General features: G+C 38.7%; 1 protein-coding gene and 1 long non-coding RNA gene across 16 annotated transcripts in view; one reads left to right on the top strand and one right to left on the bottom strand.

Annotated features, from left to right (window-relative positions):
- The window catches only part of LOC130929057 (uncharacterized), a 121727-nt gene that overhangs the window by 90190 nt on the left and 9499 nt on the right, over positions 1-22038 (top strand). The gene's annotated exons all lie outside the window — the stretch shown is intronic.
- The window catches only part of nrcama (neuronal cell adhesion molecule a), a 43909-nt gene that overhangs the window by 17357 nt on the left and 4514 nt on the right, over positions 1-22038 (bottom strand). For 4 of the 11 annotated variants that reach the window (XM_057855927.1, XM_057855933.1, XM_057855930.1 and 1 more), the window contains exons 2-10: positions 12017-12064; positions 7311-7435; positions 5389-5406; positions 5053-5158; positions 4785-4978; positions 4593-4715; positions 1147-1317; positions 1005-1052; positions 618-729 (exon numbers count right to left, since the gene is read on the bottom strand). In XM_057855927.1, the coding sequence (XP_057711910.1) occupies positions 618-729; positions 1005-1052; positions 1147-1317; positions 4593-4715; positions 4785-4978; positions 5053-5158; positions 5389-5406; positions 7311-7419 (881 nt within the window). In that variant the 5' untranslated portion in view covers positions 7420-7435; positions 12017-12064. The remainder of the gene's footprint in view (positions 1-617; positions 730-1004; positions 1053-1146; positions 1318-4592; positions 4716-4784; positions 4979-5052; positions 5159-5388; positions 5407-7310; positions 7436-12016; positions 12065-22038) is intronic. The other 7 variants (XM_057855937.1, XM_057855936.1, XM_057855929.1 and 4 more) reach the window with 3 other exon arrangements.

Below are 22038 nucleotides of genomic sequence, written 5' to 3'. Positions count from 1 at the left end.
CTTATCCTTCCATTCCAACAATAATTTACAGACAAATATGGCATATTTTATAGATGGTTTGAATTGCGATTAATTACGATTAATTCATTTTTAAGCTGTAATTAACTCGATTAAAAATTTTAATCGTTTGATACCCCTAGTTTTAATATAAAATTTCTATAACTTGTACTAACATTTATCTTTTAAGAACTACAAGTCTTTCTATCCATGGATCGCTTTAACAGAATGTTAATAATGTTAATGCCATCTTGTTGATTTATTGTTATAATAAACAAATACTGTACATATGTACAGTATGTTGAATGTATATATCCGTCTTGTCTTTCCATTCCAACAATAATGTACAGAAAAATATGGCATATTTTATAGATTGAATTTTAATCGTTTGACAGCCCTAATATTTATTGATTAGTACATATATTTATTGATTAGTTTTAATAATTTCCCATGGCAAAATATACATGGACCGCACTGTGGTCAAATAAGGGGCCGCAAAGTATTGCCCCACGGGTCTCAACTGGTCCCTAGGCGCAAGTTTGAGAAGTATATTTTATCATTATTATTTTATCATTGTAAGTAGAGCAATCATAAGCATTGAGAACAAAAAATCTACTCACAAGCCCTCTGCGATGCATTCCAGCTCAAGCGTCTCCCCACGGAGGACCATCTTGGTGCTGGTGGCGCCCAAAGGCATCATGAAACCAGGACGTCGCTCTCCCGTCGGGTTAGCTAATTGCGAGACAAGAGCGAAAACGAGATCAGATTGAAAGTTTTTTGCCGCTTTGTGACTGGAAAGTAATGAAGCAAGCCATTGGGGGCATCAAAGTGGTAGCGAGGGCGGAAAATGAGGGAAAAGCCTGGTCAAATAGAGGGTTCAAAATGAATACCCTTCTTTTCACCCTTAATTTTTCTGTGTGCAGGGTTGAGTTTTTAGGTACATGTCACATGGTTGGGCCAGGAGTGGACTGAATCTAATTTTCCAGGCATGAACCAGAAACACTCACCACTAAAGTTAGTGATATTGTATAAAGAAGTCTCATTCAATGTATCCACTGTAACAGAAAAGAATCACAAGCATGCAAAACGGACAAAAAATATTTCATTTTGCATTGGGCTTTTCTTATTAATGTACATTAGCGGACTCACTCTCGAGAACTGTGACGGAGATAGGCTGCTTCTGTTGGATGGTTTGGGTATATGGGAAGCGAGCATAGCAGATGTAGTCATTTCTGTTATCCTCTGGGAGGACATTGGAAAAGTATAAGTCTCCGTTCAGGGCCTGGGAGACTCGATTGTCCAGTGGCAACCGCTGGAAAACTGAAAATGACAATAGAGACATTATTTTTATACATCGGACGAAAAGTTGATATAGTAAATACTATCATTGGTGTTTTTACACAGTATATCAGACAGTAAATCGATATAGTTTAGGGTGACCTTATTTTGATTTCCAAAAAAGAGGACACTCAGCCCGGCCTCAAGATGATTGAATTTTACTCGAAGTTCACTCAAAGATGCCTGTATCACTTTAATATATTTAAAGTGTGCCCTCTCACTCTGGATGGAAACATGCAGTTTGAAAAAAAAAAAAAAAAATAATAATAATAATGACAATATATATATATATATATATATATATATATATATATATATATATATATATATTAGGGCTGTCAAAATTATCGCGTTAACGGGCGGTAATTATTTTTTCAAATTAATCGCGTTAAAATATTTGACGCAATTAACGCACATGCCCCGCTCAGACAGATTTAAGTGACAGTGCAGTGAAATGCCCACTTTTTAATTGTGTTTTATGGAGTTTTGCCGCCCTCTGCTGGCACTTGGGTGTGACTGATTTTATAGGCTTCAGCACCCATGAGCATTGTGTAAGTTATTATTGACATCAACAATGGCGGGCTACCGGTTTATTTTTTGATTGAAAATTTTACAAATTTTATTAAAACGAAAACATTAAGAGGGGTTTTAATATAAAATTTCCATAACTTGTACTAACATTTGTCTTTTAAGAACTACAAGTCTTTCTACCCATGGATCGCTTTAACAGAAGGTTAATAATGTTAATGCCATCTTGTTGATTTATTGTTATAATAAACAAATACAGTCCTTATGTACCGTATGTTGAATGTATATATCCATCTTGTCTTATCTTTCCATTCCAACAATAATTTACAGAAAAATATGGCATATTTTATAGATGGTTTGAATTGTGATTAATTGTGATTAATTACGATAATTCATTTTTAAGCTGTAATTAACTCGATTAAAAATTTTATTCGTTTGACAGCCCTAATATATATATATATATATATATATATATATATATATATAATATAATGCAGACCCATAGAAATGTAGTCCAGTCAATACACATACACACAGTAGGCTATGTGCCAACTAAACATTTTTATAAATTACTATCACGCCAATTGTCCTTGACAGATTGTTATTCCCATTCAATTGATATTCTCATTCAATGTTCTTAATTGCACACAAACAAAAACCGAAATAAACTGACAAACTATTCAACCAGCATGTTTCCAAACGTAGCAGTTCAAAACTACGTTTCCCATAATGCCTAGCGCAGTTTAGCTTACTGATAGCTAGCTGAGGCAAAAATCAAACTTTGCTATTAAAGTTTACAATCATCAACAGTGCAACGATGCGACACCAAACGGGATTTTACAGTCAAAGCTCCGACAGAAGTCAACAGTTGCCACTATATACGCAGGGGTGCAAGTGGGCCAGAACGGTCAGGAACGCAGTTCCGGTATAAGATTCAGGGCCGGAACGCTGTTCCGGTATACGGTGCTTTGATTCCGAAAATATGAGGGCAACTCTCAAAACGCTATGTAAAAAAAATAATAATAATAATAATACAAAGCTGCCACACATGCATTTCATCTCCAAGAAGAAAACAATCTACCAACATCAGATTTACATACACAAGTGTAAACAAAAAGCATAATAAAGGGCTTGTGTAACGTAATTCGTTTCCACAGATATTTATTATTTACTTTATTCCACGGACGGCATGGAGGTTTCCCCAGCTGCTGCAGTTATCGGAGTATGACGATGACGAGTCACGTAAATGTGCGAATGCATGCAGCAAAGCAAACCGCCTAGACTCATTTATCCGTTCAATTGGCTGACATACTGACATGTAATCACCAGAGATAGTTAGCTCTGATTGGTTCAAATGTGCATGTTTTCTGAAACACAAAAACAAATTTAAAAAGTTTGTTGAATTGATGCGACAAAAAAGGGCAATGCAACAGAAAATGGATCAAATCTTTAAGAGCAAGGCAAGAGTTAAGAAGGCTTATTTATCATATTTATTTTATTTGCTGTGATGGGGAAGTTCAGATCATCTTAGCTGTCAATGTGCACTTTGGATTTATATTTGTTCATTTATGTTAGGCTACTTATTCATCTCCTTATGATTTAAAAAAGTCAATGTTTGCACAATATTCAAAATATATTCCATTTCACTCTGCATAGTATAAGTCATTTGTACTTTTGTTTCTGAATGTATGTTACTAATATCTTCATTATTAAAAATCACAACAAAAACTAAATGTTTATATTAACTTCAATTTTAATTGATTTTGAGATTGAGATTTTAGTTGAAATTGAGATTTGGCATTTAGTATGTGAGGGAATGAGGGAAAATAAAAATTAAGAGATAGAGGTTGGGGTTATTGCTGTTTTTGTTAACTTTTATTTTGCAAATCATGGAAAAAATACAATTTTGAATGAAAATCAGTTTTCGTATGTGTTACAGAAATAACTGACCAAAACAGTTTTCTCTGCATTGCAGTAGTTTGACCCCCCCCCCCCCCCCCCCAAAAAAAAAGTAAATAGATACAATTTCTGGCTCTGTGGCGACCTTCACGTCGGGTAGTTCTGGCAAGAAATTCAATTGCACAGTCATGGTTGCACTTCCCATCATGCATTTGGGCAGAAGTTAAATGGCTGCAGTATCATTTACTGAAAGCTCAACAAATACACTAGATGGCAATATTTAGTCACAATATGCAAAGTCACATTTATCCTTTAAGAATTACAAGTCGCAGAGAAGATATATCAATTGGTAGCACTACGCTCATGGTTCCACTTCCCATCATGCATTTGGGCATGGCTACAGTATCATTTACAGAAAGCTCAACAAATACACTAGATGGCAATATTTAGTCACAATATACAAAGTCACAAGTCTTTCTATTGTGGATCCCTCTCACAGAAAGAATGTTAATAATGTAAATGCCATCTTGAGGATTTATTGTCATAATTAACAGATACAGTAATTATGTACTGTATGTTGAATGTATATATTCGTCCGAGTTTTATTCATTTTTTTCTTAATGCATTGCCAAAATGTATATGATCGGGAAAAATGATCGGGAATGGTTGGAATTGAATCGGGAGCAAAAAAAAAAGCAATCGGATTGGGAAAAAATCTGGATCGGCAGATACTCAAACTAAAACGATCGGGATCGGATCGGGAGCAAAACAACATGATCGGAACAACCCTAATAGTTATTATTGTTACGGGTAGTTTTATCAAGACTTACTGTTATCCATCCAAAATATGACAGGAGGAGGCAGACCAGCTGGGGGGCGACACTGCAGCACCAGTGAGACCCCCTTCTGCACTGTGATGGCCTCAAGTCTTTCTTTCGACCACAAGGGGGACCCTGGGAGTCAGATATAATGTCACTCAAGTACGTTCTTCCAAAAATTTGAATCCATCTATGAATTCTTACTGGACTGTCTGATGACAATGTTGTTGGAGACAGCCGTGCCGTGATCATTGTGGGCTGTGCACTGGTATGTCCCTTCGTAAGCTTCGGCTTTTTCCCCGCTGATGTCAATGACCAAAGTTCCCGAACCAGGCTTCATTAGAACTTTCGAGTCTTGCTCCACATCAAAATGGCTGCCATTCCTCGTCCAGGAAAAGCTAAGAAGGAAAAATACCACTAACTCAGTGGTGAGAGATGCTAAAGTGCTGTTGTGGGGAGTGTGGTTTCTCACTTGGGGTGAGGCTTCCCCTTGGCTTCACAGTGGATGACAATGTTCTCCCGTGGGTCAAAGATGTAATCCTTCGGTGATTGTAGCGTAATAGTGGGGGGCTGGGGCACTGCAGAAGCAAGAGTTTTTATTAAGAAGTATAAAATATTGTTTTTAACACAAAATGAGCATGCAGTGACACGTCACAGCAAGCCGTAAAAGGATGGGACAAAATTGAAATGGGTTGCATATGAACCACACTAAAAAAAGCATTTTCATACCAAACTGGAATTGCATGCAGCAATGCAAGTAAAAGAACAAAAAAGCTCACACTAGAGGTCACAATTGGTGCAAACTTACATCCTTCCAGGACCTTAGCTTTTTGTCCATCAGGAGAACGCAGACACAGCGACAGAATATTATGGAAAGGTGTTAGTTTTTGCAGTGAGCTAGAGATCACAGCTTCAGAGTGAAAAACTTTATTCATTGTATTTGGTTATTGTTGTGTTATTTTTTTCCTATAGCTTGATGGCTTAGTTATTATGAATGAGGAAGTTGCACTGATGCTGAATAACCACTGTAGGAATGACATCTCTGAGGGTAATTTACGCGAGAAATCTGCTAGTGTCATCTAGTACCCTTTTAGCTCCACCCAAAGAAATCTTACATTTTTAGTACAGTGGGGCAAATAAGTATTTAGTCAACCACTAACTGTGTAAGTTCTCCCACTTGAAAATATTAGAGAGGCTTGTAATTGTCAATATGGGTAAACCTCAACCATGAGAGACTGAAAAAAAAACCCCAGAAAATCACATTGTTTGAGTTTTAAAGAATTTATTTGCAAATCATGGTGGAAAATAAGTATTTGGTCAATACCAAAAGTTCATCTCAATACTTTGTTATGTACCCTTTGTTGGCAATAATGGAGGCCAAACGTTTTCTATAACTCTTCACAAGCTTTTCACACGCTGTTGCCGGTATTTTGGCCCATTCTTACATGCAGATCTCCTCTAGAGCAATGATGTTTTGGGGCGGTTGTTGGGCAACATGGACTTTCAACTCCCGCTGCAGATTTTCTATGGGGTTGAGACCTGGAGACTGGCTAGGCCACTCCGGGACCTTGAAATGCTTCTTAAGAAGCCACTCCTTTGTTGCCCTGGCTGGGTTTTTGGGATCATTGTCATGCTGAAAGACCCAGCCACATCTCATCTTCAATGCCCTTGCTGATGGAAGGAGATTTTCACTCAAAATCTCTCGATACATGGCCCCATTCATTATTTTCTTTACAGAGATCAGTCGTCCTGGTGCTTTTGCAGAAAAATAGCCCCAAAGCATGATGTTTCCACCCCCGTGCTTCACAGTGGGTATGGTGCAATTCAGTATTCTTTTTCCTCCAAACGAGAGAACCTGTGTTTCTATCAAAAAGTTCTATTTTGGTTTCATCTGACCATAACACATTCTCCCAGTCCTCTTCTGGATCCTCCAAATACTCTCTAGCGAACCGCAGACGGGCCTGGACATGTACTTTTCTTCAGCAGGGGGACACGTCTGGCAGTGCAGGATTTGAGTCCCTGGCGGCGCATTGTGTTACTGATAGTAGCCTTTGTTACTGTGGTCCCAGCTCTCTGTAGGTCATTCACTAGGTCCCCTCGTGTGGTTCTGGGATTTTTGCTCCCCGTTCTTGTTATCATTTTGACACAATGGGGTGAGGAGGGAGTTGGAAGTCCATGTTGCCCAACGACAGCCCCAAAACATCACTGCTCTAGAGCAGATCTGCATGGAGGAATAGGCCAAAATACAAGCAACAGTGTGTCAAAAGCTTGTGATGAGTTACAGAAAACGTATGTTATTGCCAACAAAGGGTACATAACAAAGTATTGAGATGAACTTTTGGTTTAGACCAAATACTTATTTTCCACCATGACTTGCAAATAAATTCTTTAAAAATCGAACAATGGGATTTTTCTGTTTTTTTCCACATTCTGTCTCTCATGGTTGAGGTTTACCCATGTTGACAATTACAGGCCTCTCTAATATTTTCAAGTGGGAGAACATGCACAATTAGTTGTTGACTAAATATTTATTTGCCCACTGTATATTGCACTGAACCAAAGACTTTACCATAACTTAAAAGTAGTATTTTTGAAATAGGAAGTTACTTCTCAATCATCCCATACATTAGCGAGATCCAATGAATAGCTATATCAAAAGTCTTCCAACTGTTCTTGTATTAGACATAATTTCATCAAATTTCATACTGATGAGGAATTTAAAATCCTTACGGTCAAGGGGCACTTCCAACGCTGATGTCATGTGGCTCAAGAAGATCATGAAAAGAACAGCTCCGGAGCTAGCGGACCTCATCCTTTTCTTGGACACGTTAAAGTCCATATTGTCTGGCTGGACCCTGCAGAGCAGAATGAAATTATTGTAGTCCAACACTTTTCTTAATGCAATGCTAGCTAGCTTCTTTTAGCTTTGGTGTAAAAGCATATACAACACAGATAAGGTTGCATTCGTGAGTGTCATTTTTGAGTCACTCACATGACATCTCTACGGCCCTTGAGGTGAAATCAAGTGCCAATTATGAGAGCATCCCACGTGTTTGCCTGTAAACATTGTGCCATGCGAGGCCACCCGAGCGGAATGATCGCAGCGTGAGCAAGCTAGTAACCGCAGGCCACTGCAGTCTTTCGTAAAGATATACCCGTATATGTGCAAACAAAAGTAGTGTGTGAACATTGGCTTATAGCGTGTGTGCCCTGTTGCAGTTTTTGTAATTGAAATTCTGTTTAAATTCAACTGTGCTCAGTTATTTCTTGCAATCGGGGGGCGGGGGAGAATGTTTGGAGTCAAGATTTTATCCAGCTGAGCTCGGCAGAGTGTCTGAGCTAATGAGGCCTTAGGCTAAGGCTAATTACGATCAAACGTCCAACTGCATTTTCTGTTCACTGATACCAAAGAGAAGTTAATGCCAACACTAATGTTGTTGTCTCACAAAAAACAATATTAACTTGAAACTGACAACAAATATTCTCTACAACAGACCACAAAAACAATCTTCTTCTACAATCCTGATATGAGAGAAGTGTTTGGCTTGTGGGCGTCTCATCGCTCATCCTCTGACTCATAGGTGAGAATCAAAGGTCAAAAAGACACCCCGCAGCTCTCAATCCATCCGTGTCCCTTCCACTTCAAGTATTTCTCCAGGGTAGAAGCTAGCTATTTAGCTAGCTTTGACCATCCAGTTTCATAAATCATTACCAAAGCAGTTTTATCTCCAGCACATAAGATATGAGGTGAGAAAATAGGCCAACATCTTGAGAGAAAAGTCCAGACAAACTATTTACAGATATGGGACACAGACTCAAGGTTAAGTGCTTCGTTCCAAGCTACATTCACACCGGAGACACTACGTAGATAAACGTTTTCCCACACTACATGGGAAAGCATGCAAGTTGTGATGCAAAAACAAGGAATCCCACATTTTTTTGGGATGTCTCTAGTGAATTGCATTTTATACAATCTCTTCAAGGACGAGACTAAAACCCATCAGTAATTGCTGACTCCATCATAGGCGAAATTGGGAGTTGCCGCCGATCGCACGCTAACACAACATACCCTCCCCCTTTATTCCGGGGCGGTTGGCCATTCTCGCATCATCCGCACAATCCCTGCTGGCTTTGTGAAGTGCTGATGGTCAGCGAGATGCGGCCCGTGTCTCTCTTACATCCGCAAGCGCGCCGACCTATTGTCCTCTTGTGTTGTTTACTGGCGGTATAGCGCTGAAATGGCAGGGCCACTCCAGGGCATGAAGTGACAACATTTTTCAACATTTGATATTTGTTGAATGAGATATGCCTAAATAATCAATGAATCAATCCGGATCGATTTATCATTACACCCTGGGTTAGTACAGTATTGATTTGTGGTCTTATTCACCACCATTAAAGTGGGTGGTCCATTGTTGCCATGGCCATTACACAAACCATAGTTTCTGTGATTTTACAGTGCTTTTTAGGCTCAAATTAGGACCTACTGTTGCATACCGCGTCTTGTTTCAAGGCAAAGCATTGGAGTTTATAAGAGTACAAGAGAGAGTATAAGTCGCACCAGCCAAAAAATGCCACCGAAAAGGAAAAAACATAAGTCACACTGGATTATAAATCGGTATTTTGGGGGGGAAATTTATTTGCTAGAATACAAAAGAGAACAACAGGCTGAATAGGTGTACGGTATGGTAACATTACATGACGCTAGAAGTTAGAGCGTGCCTAAAAAATCTAGCGCGACCCGACCAGTCCGCGGGTATTAAAGCCCGACACGGCCCCAGCCCGATCAAATATCTTGATTTGCTTGCCCGAGCCCGAAAACCCCCGAAATTTTACGTTTTATATGTAGGCACGAGCCCGAAAAAAAAACAAAATTTTATGTTTTATTTGTGAGGACTCAGGACAAGGAGGAAATGCGGGAATGCGATGCGTGGTTGCGTTTTGTGTAGGGCTGTCAAACGATTCAAATTTTTAATCGAGTTAATTACAGCTTAAAAATTAATGAATCGTAATTAATCGCAATTCAAACCATCTATAAAATATGCCATATTTTTCTGTAAATTATTGTTGGAACGGAAAGATAAGACACAAGATGGATATATACATTCAAAATACTGTACATAAGTACTTTATTTGTTTATTATAACAATAAATCAACAAGATGGCATTAAGATTGACATTCTGTTAAAGCGATCCATGGATAGAAAGACTTGTAGTTCTTAAAAGATAAATGTTAGGACAAGTTATGGAAATTTTATATTAAAACCCGTCTTAATGTTTTCCTTTTAATAAAATTTGTACAATTTTCAATCAAAAAATAAACTAGTAGCCCGCCATTGTTGATGTCAATAATTACACAATGCTCATGGGTGCTTAAGCCCATAAAATCAGTCGCACCCAAGCGCCAGAAGAGGGCGACAAAACTCCAAAAAAACACAAGTAACAAGTTGGCATTGCGCTGTGCTGTCATTTTAATCTGTTTGAGCGGGGCATGTGCGTTAATTGTGTCAAATATTTTAACATGATTAATTTTAAAAAATTAATTACCGCCCGTTAACGCGATCATTTTGACGGCTCTAGATTTGTGTGATCACGTTTGTGACGATGCCGGTGCATACATGCATAACGATAACAAATTAAAGCCTGTCTTATGTAACGAATTCTCCCAGTTAAACAAGACTGTAAGATGGATATTCAATAATCATTTATATGTTTTATATTTGCGTGTCTGTTCTAACAGGCGGATAGTGGATTTGACATTTATTTTAATCTCCTCGAGTTGTTGAAAAAAGTTTTCTCAATGTTTAAATAGTCTACATATTTTTATGATCATTATAAATGCTTTACACAACGAAATAACGCTGGAAAAGTTTGTTAAATATATTTCTCGTATGAGACCAAAGCGCCACATTCGTTTGCATTCAGCGAAGCCGACACAGGTTTCCTATAGCATCTTCAACAATCAATTTGAATCCTTTCCATATCCCACTCGTACCGCAGTTGTTTGCTTTTCAATTCCCCTGTCTTTAGTTTGTTTTTCACTCCTATAGCTGCTCCATATCGAAAAGGAAATACCAGGATGCTGGCGAAGTGCACCAAGGCGCGGGAGGGGAAGATTGAAAAGAGAGCCACTGCATTCACGTGCGCAGGCATGCACAGCGCCTTTATTTTATTTAACATCCATATATCATTTTAGTATAAATATATGAATATATTTTTATTAGGGCTGTCAAAATTATCGCGTTAACGGGCGTTAATTAATTTCTTAAATTGATCACGTTAAAATATTTGACGCATTTAACACACATGCCCCACTCAAACAGATTAAAATGACAGCAGTGTCATGTCCATTTGTTACTTGTTTTTTGTCGCCCTCTGCTGGCGCTTGGGGTGCGACTGATTTTATGGGATTTTCAGCACCTTGAGCATTGTGTAATTATTGACATCAACAATGGCGAGCTACTAGTTTGTTTTGTTTGAAAATTTTACAAATTTTATGAAAACAAAAACATTAAGATGTTCTAACTTTTATCTTTTAAGAACTACAAGTCTTTCTATCCATGGATCGCTTTAACAGAATGTTAATAATGTTAATGCCATCTTGTTGATTTATTGTTACACTAAATAAATACAGTACTTATGTACAGTACATTGAATGTATATATCTGTCTTGTGTCTTATCTTCCCATTCCAACAATAATTTACAGAAAAATATGGCATAATTTATAGATGGTTGAATAGCGATTAATTACGATTAATTAATTTTTAAGCTGTGATTAACTCGATTAAAATTTTTAATTGTTTGACAGCCCTAATTTTTATTTTTTTTAAAAAGTTAGCAAGAAAGAAGTCGGCCCGACCCGACCGTAAATAATCACACATAAGTCGCTCCAGAGTATTAGACGCAAACTATGAAAAAAAGCTGCGACTTATAGGCCAAAAAATACGGTAGTTTTTATGATATGGTTGATCAGACAGATGGTATCAAACCATTATAGCTTGAGTGGGGTTAAATGCACTCTGCAATGTCAACAAGAAAGGACCTATGATGGGGAAGAAGGGCCAGGAGGTGAGATGAGAGGAGATTTGATGCTGCCTTAGCGGTGCAACAAGCTGGTGGTACCCCCCCTTTCCTCACCCACCCATCTGTTCATTGGGATTATTCGCAGAGTGGGTAGGACGGTCGAAGGGGACATAATTTCAATCTTTTTTGCCATTCAACATAACACCCTGATGATGACTCACTATATGGCCTAACACGGTGACTTTTCAGGTAATGATGAAAGTAATAGGAGTTGCCATGTTATGTAATGTTCTGGACATGTGGTTAACCTTGAGGTGATTCTGGGCACGGCAACGACTCTAAAAATAATCCGCAAAAACAAGCTATTTTACCGTATATACACAATAATAAATCAAGAAGAGGTGTTCCTTACCTGTGAGGATGCAACCAAAGCTCTTCCCTTTAGGAAAATGGTCCAGATCTGCAACAAAGTGATGAGTTTAATCTTTTAAAAATCTGTAGAGTAACAGGGTTGCATTAATAATAGCTTTTTCTCCGGCGTAGAAGCTAGCTTTTTAGCCATTACTGCTGAACAAAGGTTATTAGGTTTGGTTTCTAGTTATTTAAAAAAAAAATAAATAAAGATATTTTAGTATTTTGTATGTGAAATATTTAAAATTCTAGGATCATATTCTAGGAAATTTAGCCACGTTAATACAGTGGGGCAAATAAGTATTTAGTCAACCACCAAGTGTGCAAGTTCTGTAATTGGCCTGTAATTGTCAACGTGGGTAAACCTCAACCATGAGCGACAGAATGTGGAAAAAAAACAGAAAATCACATTGTTTGATTTTTAAAGAATTTATCTCCAAATTAGAGTGGAAAATAAGTATTTGGTCACCTACAAACAAGCAAGATTTCTGGCTGTCAAAGAGGTCTAACTTCTAACGAGGCTTCACTCGTTACCTGTATTAATGGCACCTGTTTTAACTCATTATCGGTATAAAAGACACCTGTCCACAATCTCAGTCAGTCACACTCCAAACTCCGCTATGGCCAAGACCAAAGAGCTGTCGAAGGACACCAGAGACAAAATTGTAGACCTTCACCAGGCTGGGAAGACTGAATCTGCAATAGGTATAATGCTTGGTGTAAAGAAATAAACTGTGGGAGCAATTATTAGAAAATGGAAGACATACAAGACCACTGATAATCTCCCTCAATATGGGGCTCCATGCAAGATCTTACCCCGTGACGTCAAAATGATAACAAGAACGGTGAGCAAAAATCCCAGAACCACACGGGGGGACCTAGTAAATGACCTACAGAGAGTTGGGACGACAGTAAGAAAGGCCACAATCAGTAACACAATGCGCCACCAGGGACTCAAATCCTACAATGCCAGACGTGTCCGCCTGCTGAAGAAAGTACACGTCCAGGCCTGTCTGCGGTTCGCTAGAGAGCATTTGGATGATCCAGAAGAGGACTGGGAGAATGTGTTATGGTCAGATGAAACAAAAATAGAATTTTTTGGTAGAAACACAGGTTCTCGTGTTTGGAGGAGAAAGAATACTGAATTGCAACCGAAGAACACCATACCCACTGTGAAGCATGGGGGTGGAAACATCATGCTTTGGGGCTGTTTTTCTGCAAGGGACCAGGACAACTGATCTGTGTAAAGGAAAGAATGAATGGGGCCTCGTATCGAGAGATTTTGAGATTCTTCCATCAGCAAGGGCATTGAAGATGAGACGTGGCTGGGTCTTTCAGCATGACAATAATCCCAAACACACAGCCAGGACAAAAACAGAGTGGCTTCGTAAGAAGCATTTCAAGGTCCTGGAGTGGCCTAGCCAGTCTCCAGATCTCAACCCCATAGAAAATCTGTGGAGGGAGTTGAAAGTCTGTGTTTCCCAACGACAGCCCCAAAACATCACTGCTCTAGAGGAGATCTGCATGGAGGAATGGGCCAAAATACCAACAACAGTGTGTGAAAAGCTTGTGAAGAGTTACAGAAATCGTTTGGCCTCTGTTATTGCCAAGAAAGGGTACATAACAAAGTATTGAGATGAACTTTTGGTATTGACCAAATACTTATTGTCCACCATGATTTGCAAATAAATTCATTAAAAATCAAACTGTGATTTTCTGGGGGGTTTTTTCTTACACATTCTGTCTCTCATGGTTGAGGTTTACCCATGTTGACAATTACAGGCCTCTCTAATATTTTCAAGTGGGAGAACTTGCACAATTAGTGTTTGACTAAATACTTATTTGCCCCACTGTCCATGTGTTGTCTGCTACTGACAGTGACAACAACAATGAGGGAGGACAGGAAAGACCAGGGTATGATAGGGCATGCTCAGCAAATTGCAGTGAATGAATTAAAAATCAGTGCCTTTATGTTTGTAATTAGTGAAAGCTTTTTGTTGTAAAGAGAGCAATCCAATCTAGTTTCTGTAGGCGTTGAGGGAGTGGCCAATAAATGACCAAATTAGACCTCTAATCAATAATCGCAATGTCTCCAGCCATTTATATTACTTTTACCAACATCAGGGTCAAAAGACACGCTTGAACGTATATAAATATGCCCCAAAGGCTTCTCTCCGTGACCGTGAATGCATTATGATAATCTCCAGAGAGACTCTCCATTCATCTCACATTAGCCATCCAAATTTGACAAAGAAATGCAGCCCTGTCCGGACACGGAGCCATTAAAAGCGCCTTCAGCTGGGCTTTAATAGGCCAGGAACGGCGACGTTTCAATTGATTGGCTTGTATGGGAGATTTTAAAAAAAGGGGTCTTTCCATTGAAGCGACCCTCGGTGACACGCGGCTGAGTAGCTGCTGCTGCTGCAGAGCGACAGATTGGAGGGAGAGTGGCGAGCCAGCCCCAAGCTGTGACACGTTGCCATGGAAACAAACGCATATAGGAAGCGAGATCAAAGATGGCATCCATTTGTTTCAGCTGTCACCATGAGAAATTAGAGGCTTGTACGTTTTAACCGACTATTCCTGAAATGGTGAGCAATTAGCATTACAAGAAGCTAAACACCTAGTTTCTGTAATATGTAACGGAAAGTCATCAAAGTCAAGGATTATTTATCAAGTTTTTTTAAGCCCAAATGTCTTTTCATCAGAAAACAATCTGAGCTGAAAGTGAAACAAAAGCAAACCCACAGCAATTAAAAAAACAAAAAAAAGATTAAAAGTATTAATAGATCGCTTGGCAACGCTTCCTGTGATTGCTATGAAAATGGAAATATTCCCTCGAGAGCGAGGCATGACAACCGTGACATCATCATGACCGTTTGTCTAATGAGAGAAGCTGCGTGGAACAAAAGAACGTTGCACTTGGATTTACTGTTTGTGAATGAATTAGCCGTCGATGTGACTTTTTATGGACCTACTGGGAATAAACATGCAGCATGCGACTGAATATTTTAGCATTGAGCGTGTGACAGGGGGCAAAGGACTCTGCGATAAGAAAACTGACCCTGGGCGTGAATAGCTATGAGTGAGTTTGTGTGTGCAAGTTGCTCCTATATGGCTGTTTTCGTGATAAGACCTGAGTCATTCCAGAATTGGAAGACATTTTAGCTTCAAAATTCTTGATAAATAGTAGAGATGTCCCGATCGATTGGGTCCGATCACGTCATTTTCAAAGTATTGGAATCGGCAAAAAAATATCGGCCATGCCTTTTTTAAATATATATATATATTTTTTTTTATTAAATCGTTTTCTAATTGTATTTAACGTTAGACATAATATGTTACACTTATCCAGAGTCTTTAGTTTTGGCTTAAGGTAGGGTTATCAAATTTATCCCGATACCGGCGGTAATTAATTTTTTAAAAAATGTATCACGTTAAAATATATAACTCAATTAATGCATGCGCAGCACGGCCCACTCACGCATTGTCGCGCTCAATCTGTAATGCCGCTGTTTTACCTATATAGAGAGATAAAAGCGTAAAATGAGTTGAGAGAATTTTGGCAGCCTTTGGAGCCTTTTTTTGATTGGCTAAAGCCTTACAATTCCTCTCCCCTACAATTAGAAATATCATGGGAAGCAATGTGGGGAAGCAAGGTAACAATTGATTTTTTTCTTAACACCTTAAGTTATCTTCCAACGCAGAGAAGATATATCAATTGGTAGCACTACACACAGTCATGGTTCCACTTCCCATCATGCATTTAGGTTGAATGGCTGCAGTATAATTTACTGAAAGCTCAACAAATACACTAGATGGCAATATTTAGTCACAATATACAAAGTCACAAGTCTTTCTATCCGTGGATCCCTCTCAGTGGAAGCATGTTAATAATGTAAATGCCATCTTGAGGATTTATTGTCATAATAAACAAATACAGTACTTATGTACTGTACGTTGAATGTATATATTCGTCCGAGTTCTATTCATTTTTTTCTTAATGCATTGCCAAAATGTATATGATCGGGAAAAATTATCGGGAATGATTGGAATTGAATCGGGAAATATCGGGATCGGCAGATACTCAAACTAAAACGATCGGGATCGGATCGGGAGCAAAAAAACATGATCGGAACAGGTCTTCACTTTTCTCGTTTTCTGCTATTTAATCATCTATAAAAGGTAATAAACCAGCAAAGGCTCGATAAGCTTAGCTTGCATAGCAAAGGTCATTTTTTTGTTACAATATATACAGCATGTTTTGGTATTTTCTCCATCGAAATATGAAGGAATTTTGGAACTACCCACCAAGTATCCTGCCCTACTGGGTCATATCAGAGGGATTAGTCCAATAACTAGGTGACTGTAAACATTTCAGTGGCACAATTGTGAAAAGTGTGGCACCTGCAGACCGTCACACGCACCATCTGTGTGCGTGATGAGATTTTTAGGGGGAAAGCCGCAGGCCACTTACAAAACATCTGCTTCAATGTTTCGGCTGTCCCCAAAAACATGATAAATGACCTAATTAAAGTAATGTGTGTCATATTGCCACGCTCCAAAGTGGCCCATCGAGTGTGCTAGTATGTCTCCAAAACACAACCAAACTCATCAAGTGCCGTTTTAATTCTGTCTTACAATGTCCTTCAGATGGGATGTAACACACAAAGACATGCACTCGGCAATAAAAGCACAGTAAGAGCAGAGTTTAATCAGAGAGATTTACAACCCGTTGGAAGTTTTTGTCCCTCCCCAACCCTCCCAAAGAGGTTAAAAGGACAAATCTCCTGCTCCTGCAGTTCCCACCCTTGACATGCCTCAGCAGTATCACGATGGAGTCATCAGAAATGTCACACAGGGATGGTTCATAAAAAAAGAAACAGAAGCAGCATTCCTCGATGGCTGATAATGTTGCGATTGTAGAGGAGAGCTCCCTTGGAGAATGGATCTAATATAGAGAGGATTGGCATAGATTAAACATGTATCCAGGCACTCAAATATGACTACTTGCCCAATTCAGATTTTTTTTTTTGTGTGTGTGTGTGTAGCCTTTTATTTTGCAATAGAACGCATCGATGAAGTGACACGCATGCGCGCAAAATATGTCGTCCCGTACTTTACGGAATAAGTATGGCGGCTTTTGCGGGAATAGCTTCATTTTTCGCCTGTTGATGATGTTTAGGTCAATTTTGTACAAATGACCATTTATACAAAAGACCCATCGCTTACATATCTGATTTGTATCCACATATGGGGAAAAACGGAATTCACGATGACGATAAAGGTATTTACGATAACGAGGTATCGTCTTGTCTTGGCTGACTAAAACATCACGAAACATTTGCCAGTTTACGTCTAACAAGATTAGATGTAAATACTATGGCTACGTTCATACTACAGGTCTTAATGCACGAATCTGATTTTTTGCTAAATCTGTTTTTTTGGCGTGCCCATTCAGACTGCCTTTGTCCATTGGGACCGTTCAAGTATCACGCATGCGCACCAATTCGCAGTCCAACACGCGCTGAGCAAGACGACCCGCATGCGCAGACGCATCAAAACAAATGACCACACATTCTGGCTGTCATCCGTCATTCCAGGGATATCATATTTTGCTTTTTAAAAAGAGGACACAAATAACAGACATAAATAATCCCCGTCTGGGCTTATATTCAAAGTATATGAATCGATAGCATGCACGCACTGTCCGTGCATGTCACACACACATACGGGCAGTTTGCCCCGACTCTCGGCCGTGTAAGCAATGTTGAAATACGGCTCATATAAAGCAGAGAGAAAACCGATCATTCTCAGGCTTATCCTCAACCCATTTTTATTTTTTTTATGACTGTTGTCAAGTCCGACCCTTCCTAAAAAGCCGTGTTTAAGGCAAGCTTGGCGCTAATAAGGCACAGCTGCACCGCTACCGTAGCGTCTCTCTCGCTTTTTGATGACGTAATTGCTGCATGAATTCCAATTTGAGAGACTGGACTGAACAGACCGCCGCGACAGTCTGGAAAAACGTGGCCCAGATCGGATTTGAACCACATACGAAAGTGACCCAGATCGGATTTGAAATGGTCCAGTTCTATGCGACTTGTCACGTTCAGACCATCAAGTTAATTCCTCACTCGAGTCGGAAAAACACGAAAAAATCGGATTCGTGCATTAAGACCTGTAGTATGAACGTAGCCTAAGTAACTTCTGTCAGATGTTGACAATGCATGACATTTTTTGCCTACATTTCCAAAAAGAAAGTACCAAGAGGCCTCAAGTAGTTAATATGCGGACTGCCAGCTTCTCTCATACCAAATCCAAAGAACGTCCGACAGTGCTTCCAAAACTGTATCCCCCAGAGATTTCAGAGGCCTCATCCAGCGAAGCCAAACCTTCAGTGACAAGACATGTCAAAGATCCACTGGTAAAGGCTCCCCTATCTCCCTTGGCAAAGAAAAAACAAAAGGGGCAGAGGAAGACAAAACGGAATGAGGGTAAACAGTGGATGGGTATGAAGCCGGAGGATGCCTAGGAGACGACTAATATTGACTGACTATAGGCAAAGTGTGTGTGGTAGGAAAACAGACGCAACCTAATATTTGTCTTGTCTTTTTGAGAGTTTGGTAGGAAGTTGAATAAAAAGTTCTTTAAATCTGCTACTTATGAGCAAGAAAGTGGATCTTCTTAGCTAGCTAGCCAGCCAGCTAATCTGTGGTGACAGGGTATATGTCATTGAAAGACAAATTGGGAAGTAAAAAAAAAAAAAAAAATCACAGTTGCCGACTCAAGCAGCTTCAACGTCTCCCCTGCGCACTCCCGCATGGCACGCCAGACAGAGTAGCCAGCTGTTAAAAAAAAGGGAAGCTGCGACTATGGTAACACAAAAGGCCTCGAGTCAGCAGTTTGCCACTCGGAAAACATGCTGTCTGTGCTAATGAGCCGAGCCCGAAGCAAAGAAACCTGGGTCATACCCCGGGACAGGCTATGACTCCATCTGAGCAAACATGCCCTGTTTCATTTGCTGGTCTTTAAAAATTAACGTGCCACTTTCAGTGCTATTAGCCCAAAAAAAGTCACCAATTTTTTCAGGTTACGGCTTCTTGAACCACTGTTCACTGTTCAAAAATTGTTACATTTAAAAAAAAATGCTGCAGCACACGAGGCAGAACAACTACAATTTGTGTTACAAGTAGGGTTGTTCCGATCATGTTTTGTTGCTCCCGATCAGATCCCGTTCGTTTTAGTTTGAGTATCTGCCGATCCCAATATTTCCCGATCCGATTGCTTTTTTTTTTGCTCCCGATTCAATACCAATCATTCCCAATAATTTTTCCCGATCATATACATTTTGGCAATGCATTAAGAAAAAAAATGAATAAAACTCGGACGAATATATACATTCAACATACAGTACATAAGTACTGTATTTGTTTATTATGACAATAAATCCTCAAGATGGCATTTACATTATTAAAATTCTTTCTGTGAGAGGGATCCACGGATAGAAAGACTTGTGACTTTGTATATTGTGACTAAATATTGCCATCTAGTGTATTTGTTGAGCTTTCAGTAAATGATACTCTAGCCATGCCCAAATGCATGATGGGAAGTGGAATCATGACTGTGCATAGTGCTACCAATTGATATATCTTCTCTGCGTTGGGAACTAACATAAGGCGTTAAGAAAAAGATCAATTGCTGCCTTGCTCCCCATGATATTTCAAATCATAGGGAGAGGGATTGTAAGGCTTTAGCCAATTAAAAAAAGGCTCCAAAGGCTGCCAAAATTCACTCTACGCATTTTACGCTGCCTTTCATCTCTCTATAGGTAAGAAGGCGCCATTACAGATTGAGCGCAACAATGCATGCAGCGCATGCATTAATTGCGTTAAATATTTGAACATGATACATTTTATAAAAAATAATTACCGCCGTTAACGGGATAAATTTGCTAACCCTACCTTAAGCCTAAAGTAAAGACTCTAGATGAGTGTAACATACTATGTCTGTAACGTTAAATACAATTAGAAAACGATTTAATTAAAAAAATATTTATATATTAAAAATAGGAATGGCCGATATTTTTTTGCCGATTCCGATACTTTGAAAATGACGTGATCGGGACATCTCTAGTTACAAGTAAAAAAAAAGAATAATAATAATAAAAATAAACAACAACATGCACATTACTTATACAATGAAATCCATAAAATTCTTCAGTCGATCGAGAACCAGGCGAGGAGGTCAACTTTTGCCGACTAGAAAAAACAGTATTCATATATTTCTGTCAATGTAAAGAGTATATAAATTAATTTGGACAATTCGGTATTAGTAGCGATTGCATCATTACTGTAAAATGGTTGCACATGATACAATGTAGCTTCCCAAAATCATGTGAAGGAACGAAGCATAAAATATGTATCGCCAGAGCATCCCTGGTTGCTAGCCAAGTCATTAAAATAGTTAATTATGGTGTTTTTAGCTTCAAAATATGAATAAAAAACAGCTGCCGTCTTTAAATTAGAAGAAAAATCGGCCCGGGTCCACCAAGGGAGCAACATTCCATGCGGAGATTATCACCACATTTAATGTAGTGATAAACGATTTCTCCGATGCGACCACAACGTAAGTGGAACGGCTGTGGTTTTATGATCAAAGATGGTTCTATTTTAAGCTACAAATGGAAGAAGCCACACAAGTCTTTTTAGCATCTGTGGAGAAAGATGCTAGGAGGAAATAAACCTTAAAAGGTACTGAAAATTGAACATCCAGAAGTCCAGACATGCAAAGTAAAGGGCAAATGAGATGCAAATTTTAGATCAGGACACAATCAGACAAAAATTGTGAGGGGAGTGCTTTTTGCTAAATATTTATAGGTTAACTTTTCTCTCCATACATGCGATGACAAGTGTTTGCTTTACCAAAGGATTTATGTGTTATACAATGTCACACCGCGGCCTATTTTCATACACATAACGTATTTTATGTTTATATAAGCTGGTGACAATCGTCAACACACTTTTGTGGTGAAGTCAGACTTCCTGCGAGAGGTTAACACACTTTTGTGGTGGAATCAGACTTCCTGCCAGAGGTCAAATTACAGTTAAGAGATGAGCGGAATCTTACTTTGTATTGTTTCGAAATTAGTTTGTCTATTGATTAACAATGAGAATTGACTCTTCTCATGAGAAGGATGATTAATTTAAATTAAAGTCAAAGAGCTGTAAAAAAATACAAAAAATGAATGCGATGTATATATATATTTTTTTTAATTAAAAAGTGCAAAAATGGTTTTCCTCTTTATTTTTTTTTAAATTAAAAATATAAAGTCAAAACATTAAAAATAGTTTTAAAATGCCCCAAAAAATACTGAATACTTTTTTATCAAAAAGTTTTTAAAAAATCAGTTTAACAAATATTTTTCCACCTTTTTCAATTAAGTGTAATTTATGATAAAAAAAAAAAAGTACTAAGCAAATACACTGCTGGCCAAAACTATGGGCACCCCTGCAAATCTGTCAGATAATGCTCAATTTCTCCCAGAAAATGATTGCAATTACAAATGCTTTGATAGTAATATCTTAATTTATTTTGCTTGCAATAAAAAAAACAACACACAAACGAGAATGGGAAAAAAAATTGAATCATTATCATTTTACAAAAATGGGCCGAACAAATGTTTTGGCGCCCATTGAAAAATCATGTGATGCTTCTCTAATTTGTGTAATTAACAGCACCTGTTACTTACCTGTGGAGCATAACAGTTGGTGGCAATAACTAAATCACACTTGCAGCCAGTTAAAATGGACTAAAGTTGACTCAACGTGTGTCCTTGTGTGTGTACCACATTGAGCATGGAGAAAAGAAAGAAAACCAAAGAACTATTTGAGGACTTGAGAAGCATAATTGTGAGAAGCATGGGCAATCTCAAGGTTACAAGTCAATCTCCAAAGACCTGAATGTTCCTGTGTCTACCGTGCACAATGTCATCAATAAGTGTAAAGCCCATGGCATTGTGGCTAA

This window comes from Corythoichthys intestinalis, chromosome 13 (assembly GCF_030265065.1).
Source record: "Corythoichthys intestinalis isolate RoL2023-P3 chromosome 13, ASM3026506v1, whole genome shotgun sequence".
In the NCBI taxonomy this organism is placed as follows: Eukaryota; Metazoa; Chordata; class Actinopteri; order Syngnathiformes; family Syngnathidae; genus Corythoichthys; species Corythoichthys intestinalis.
The sequence above is the reverse complement of the archived record's forward strand: the minus strand, read 5'-3'. Positions and strand labels throughout refer to the sequence as shown.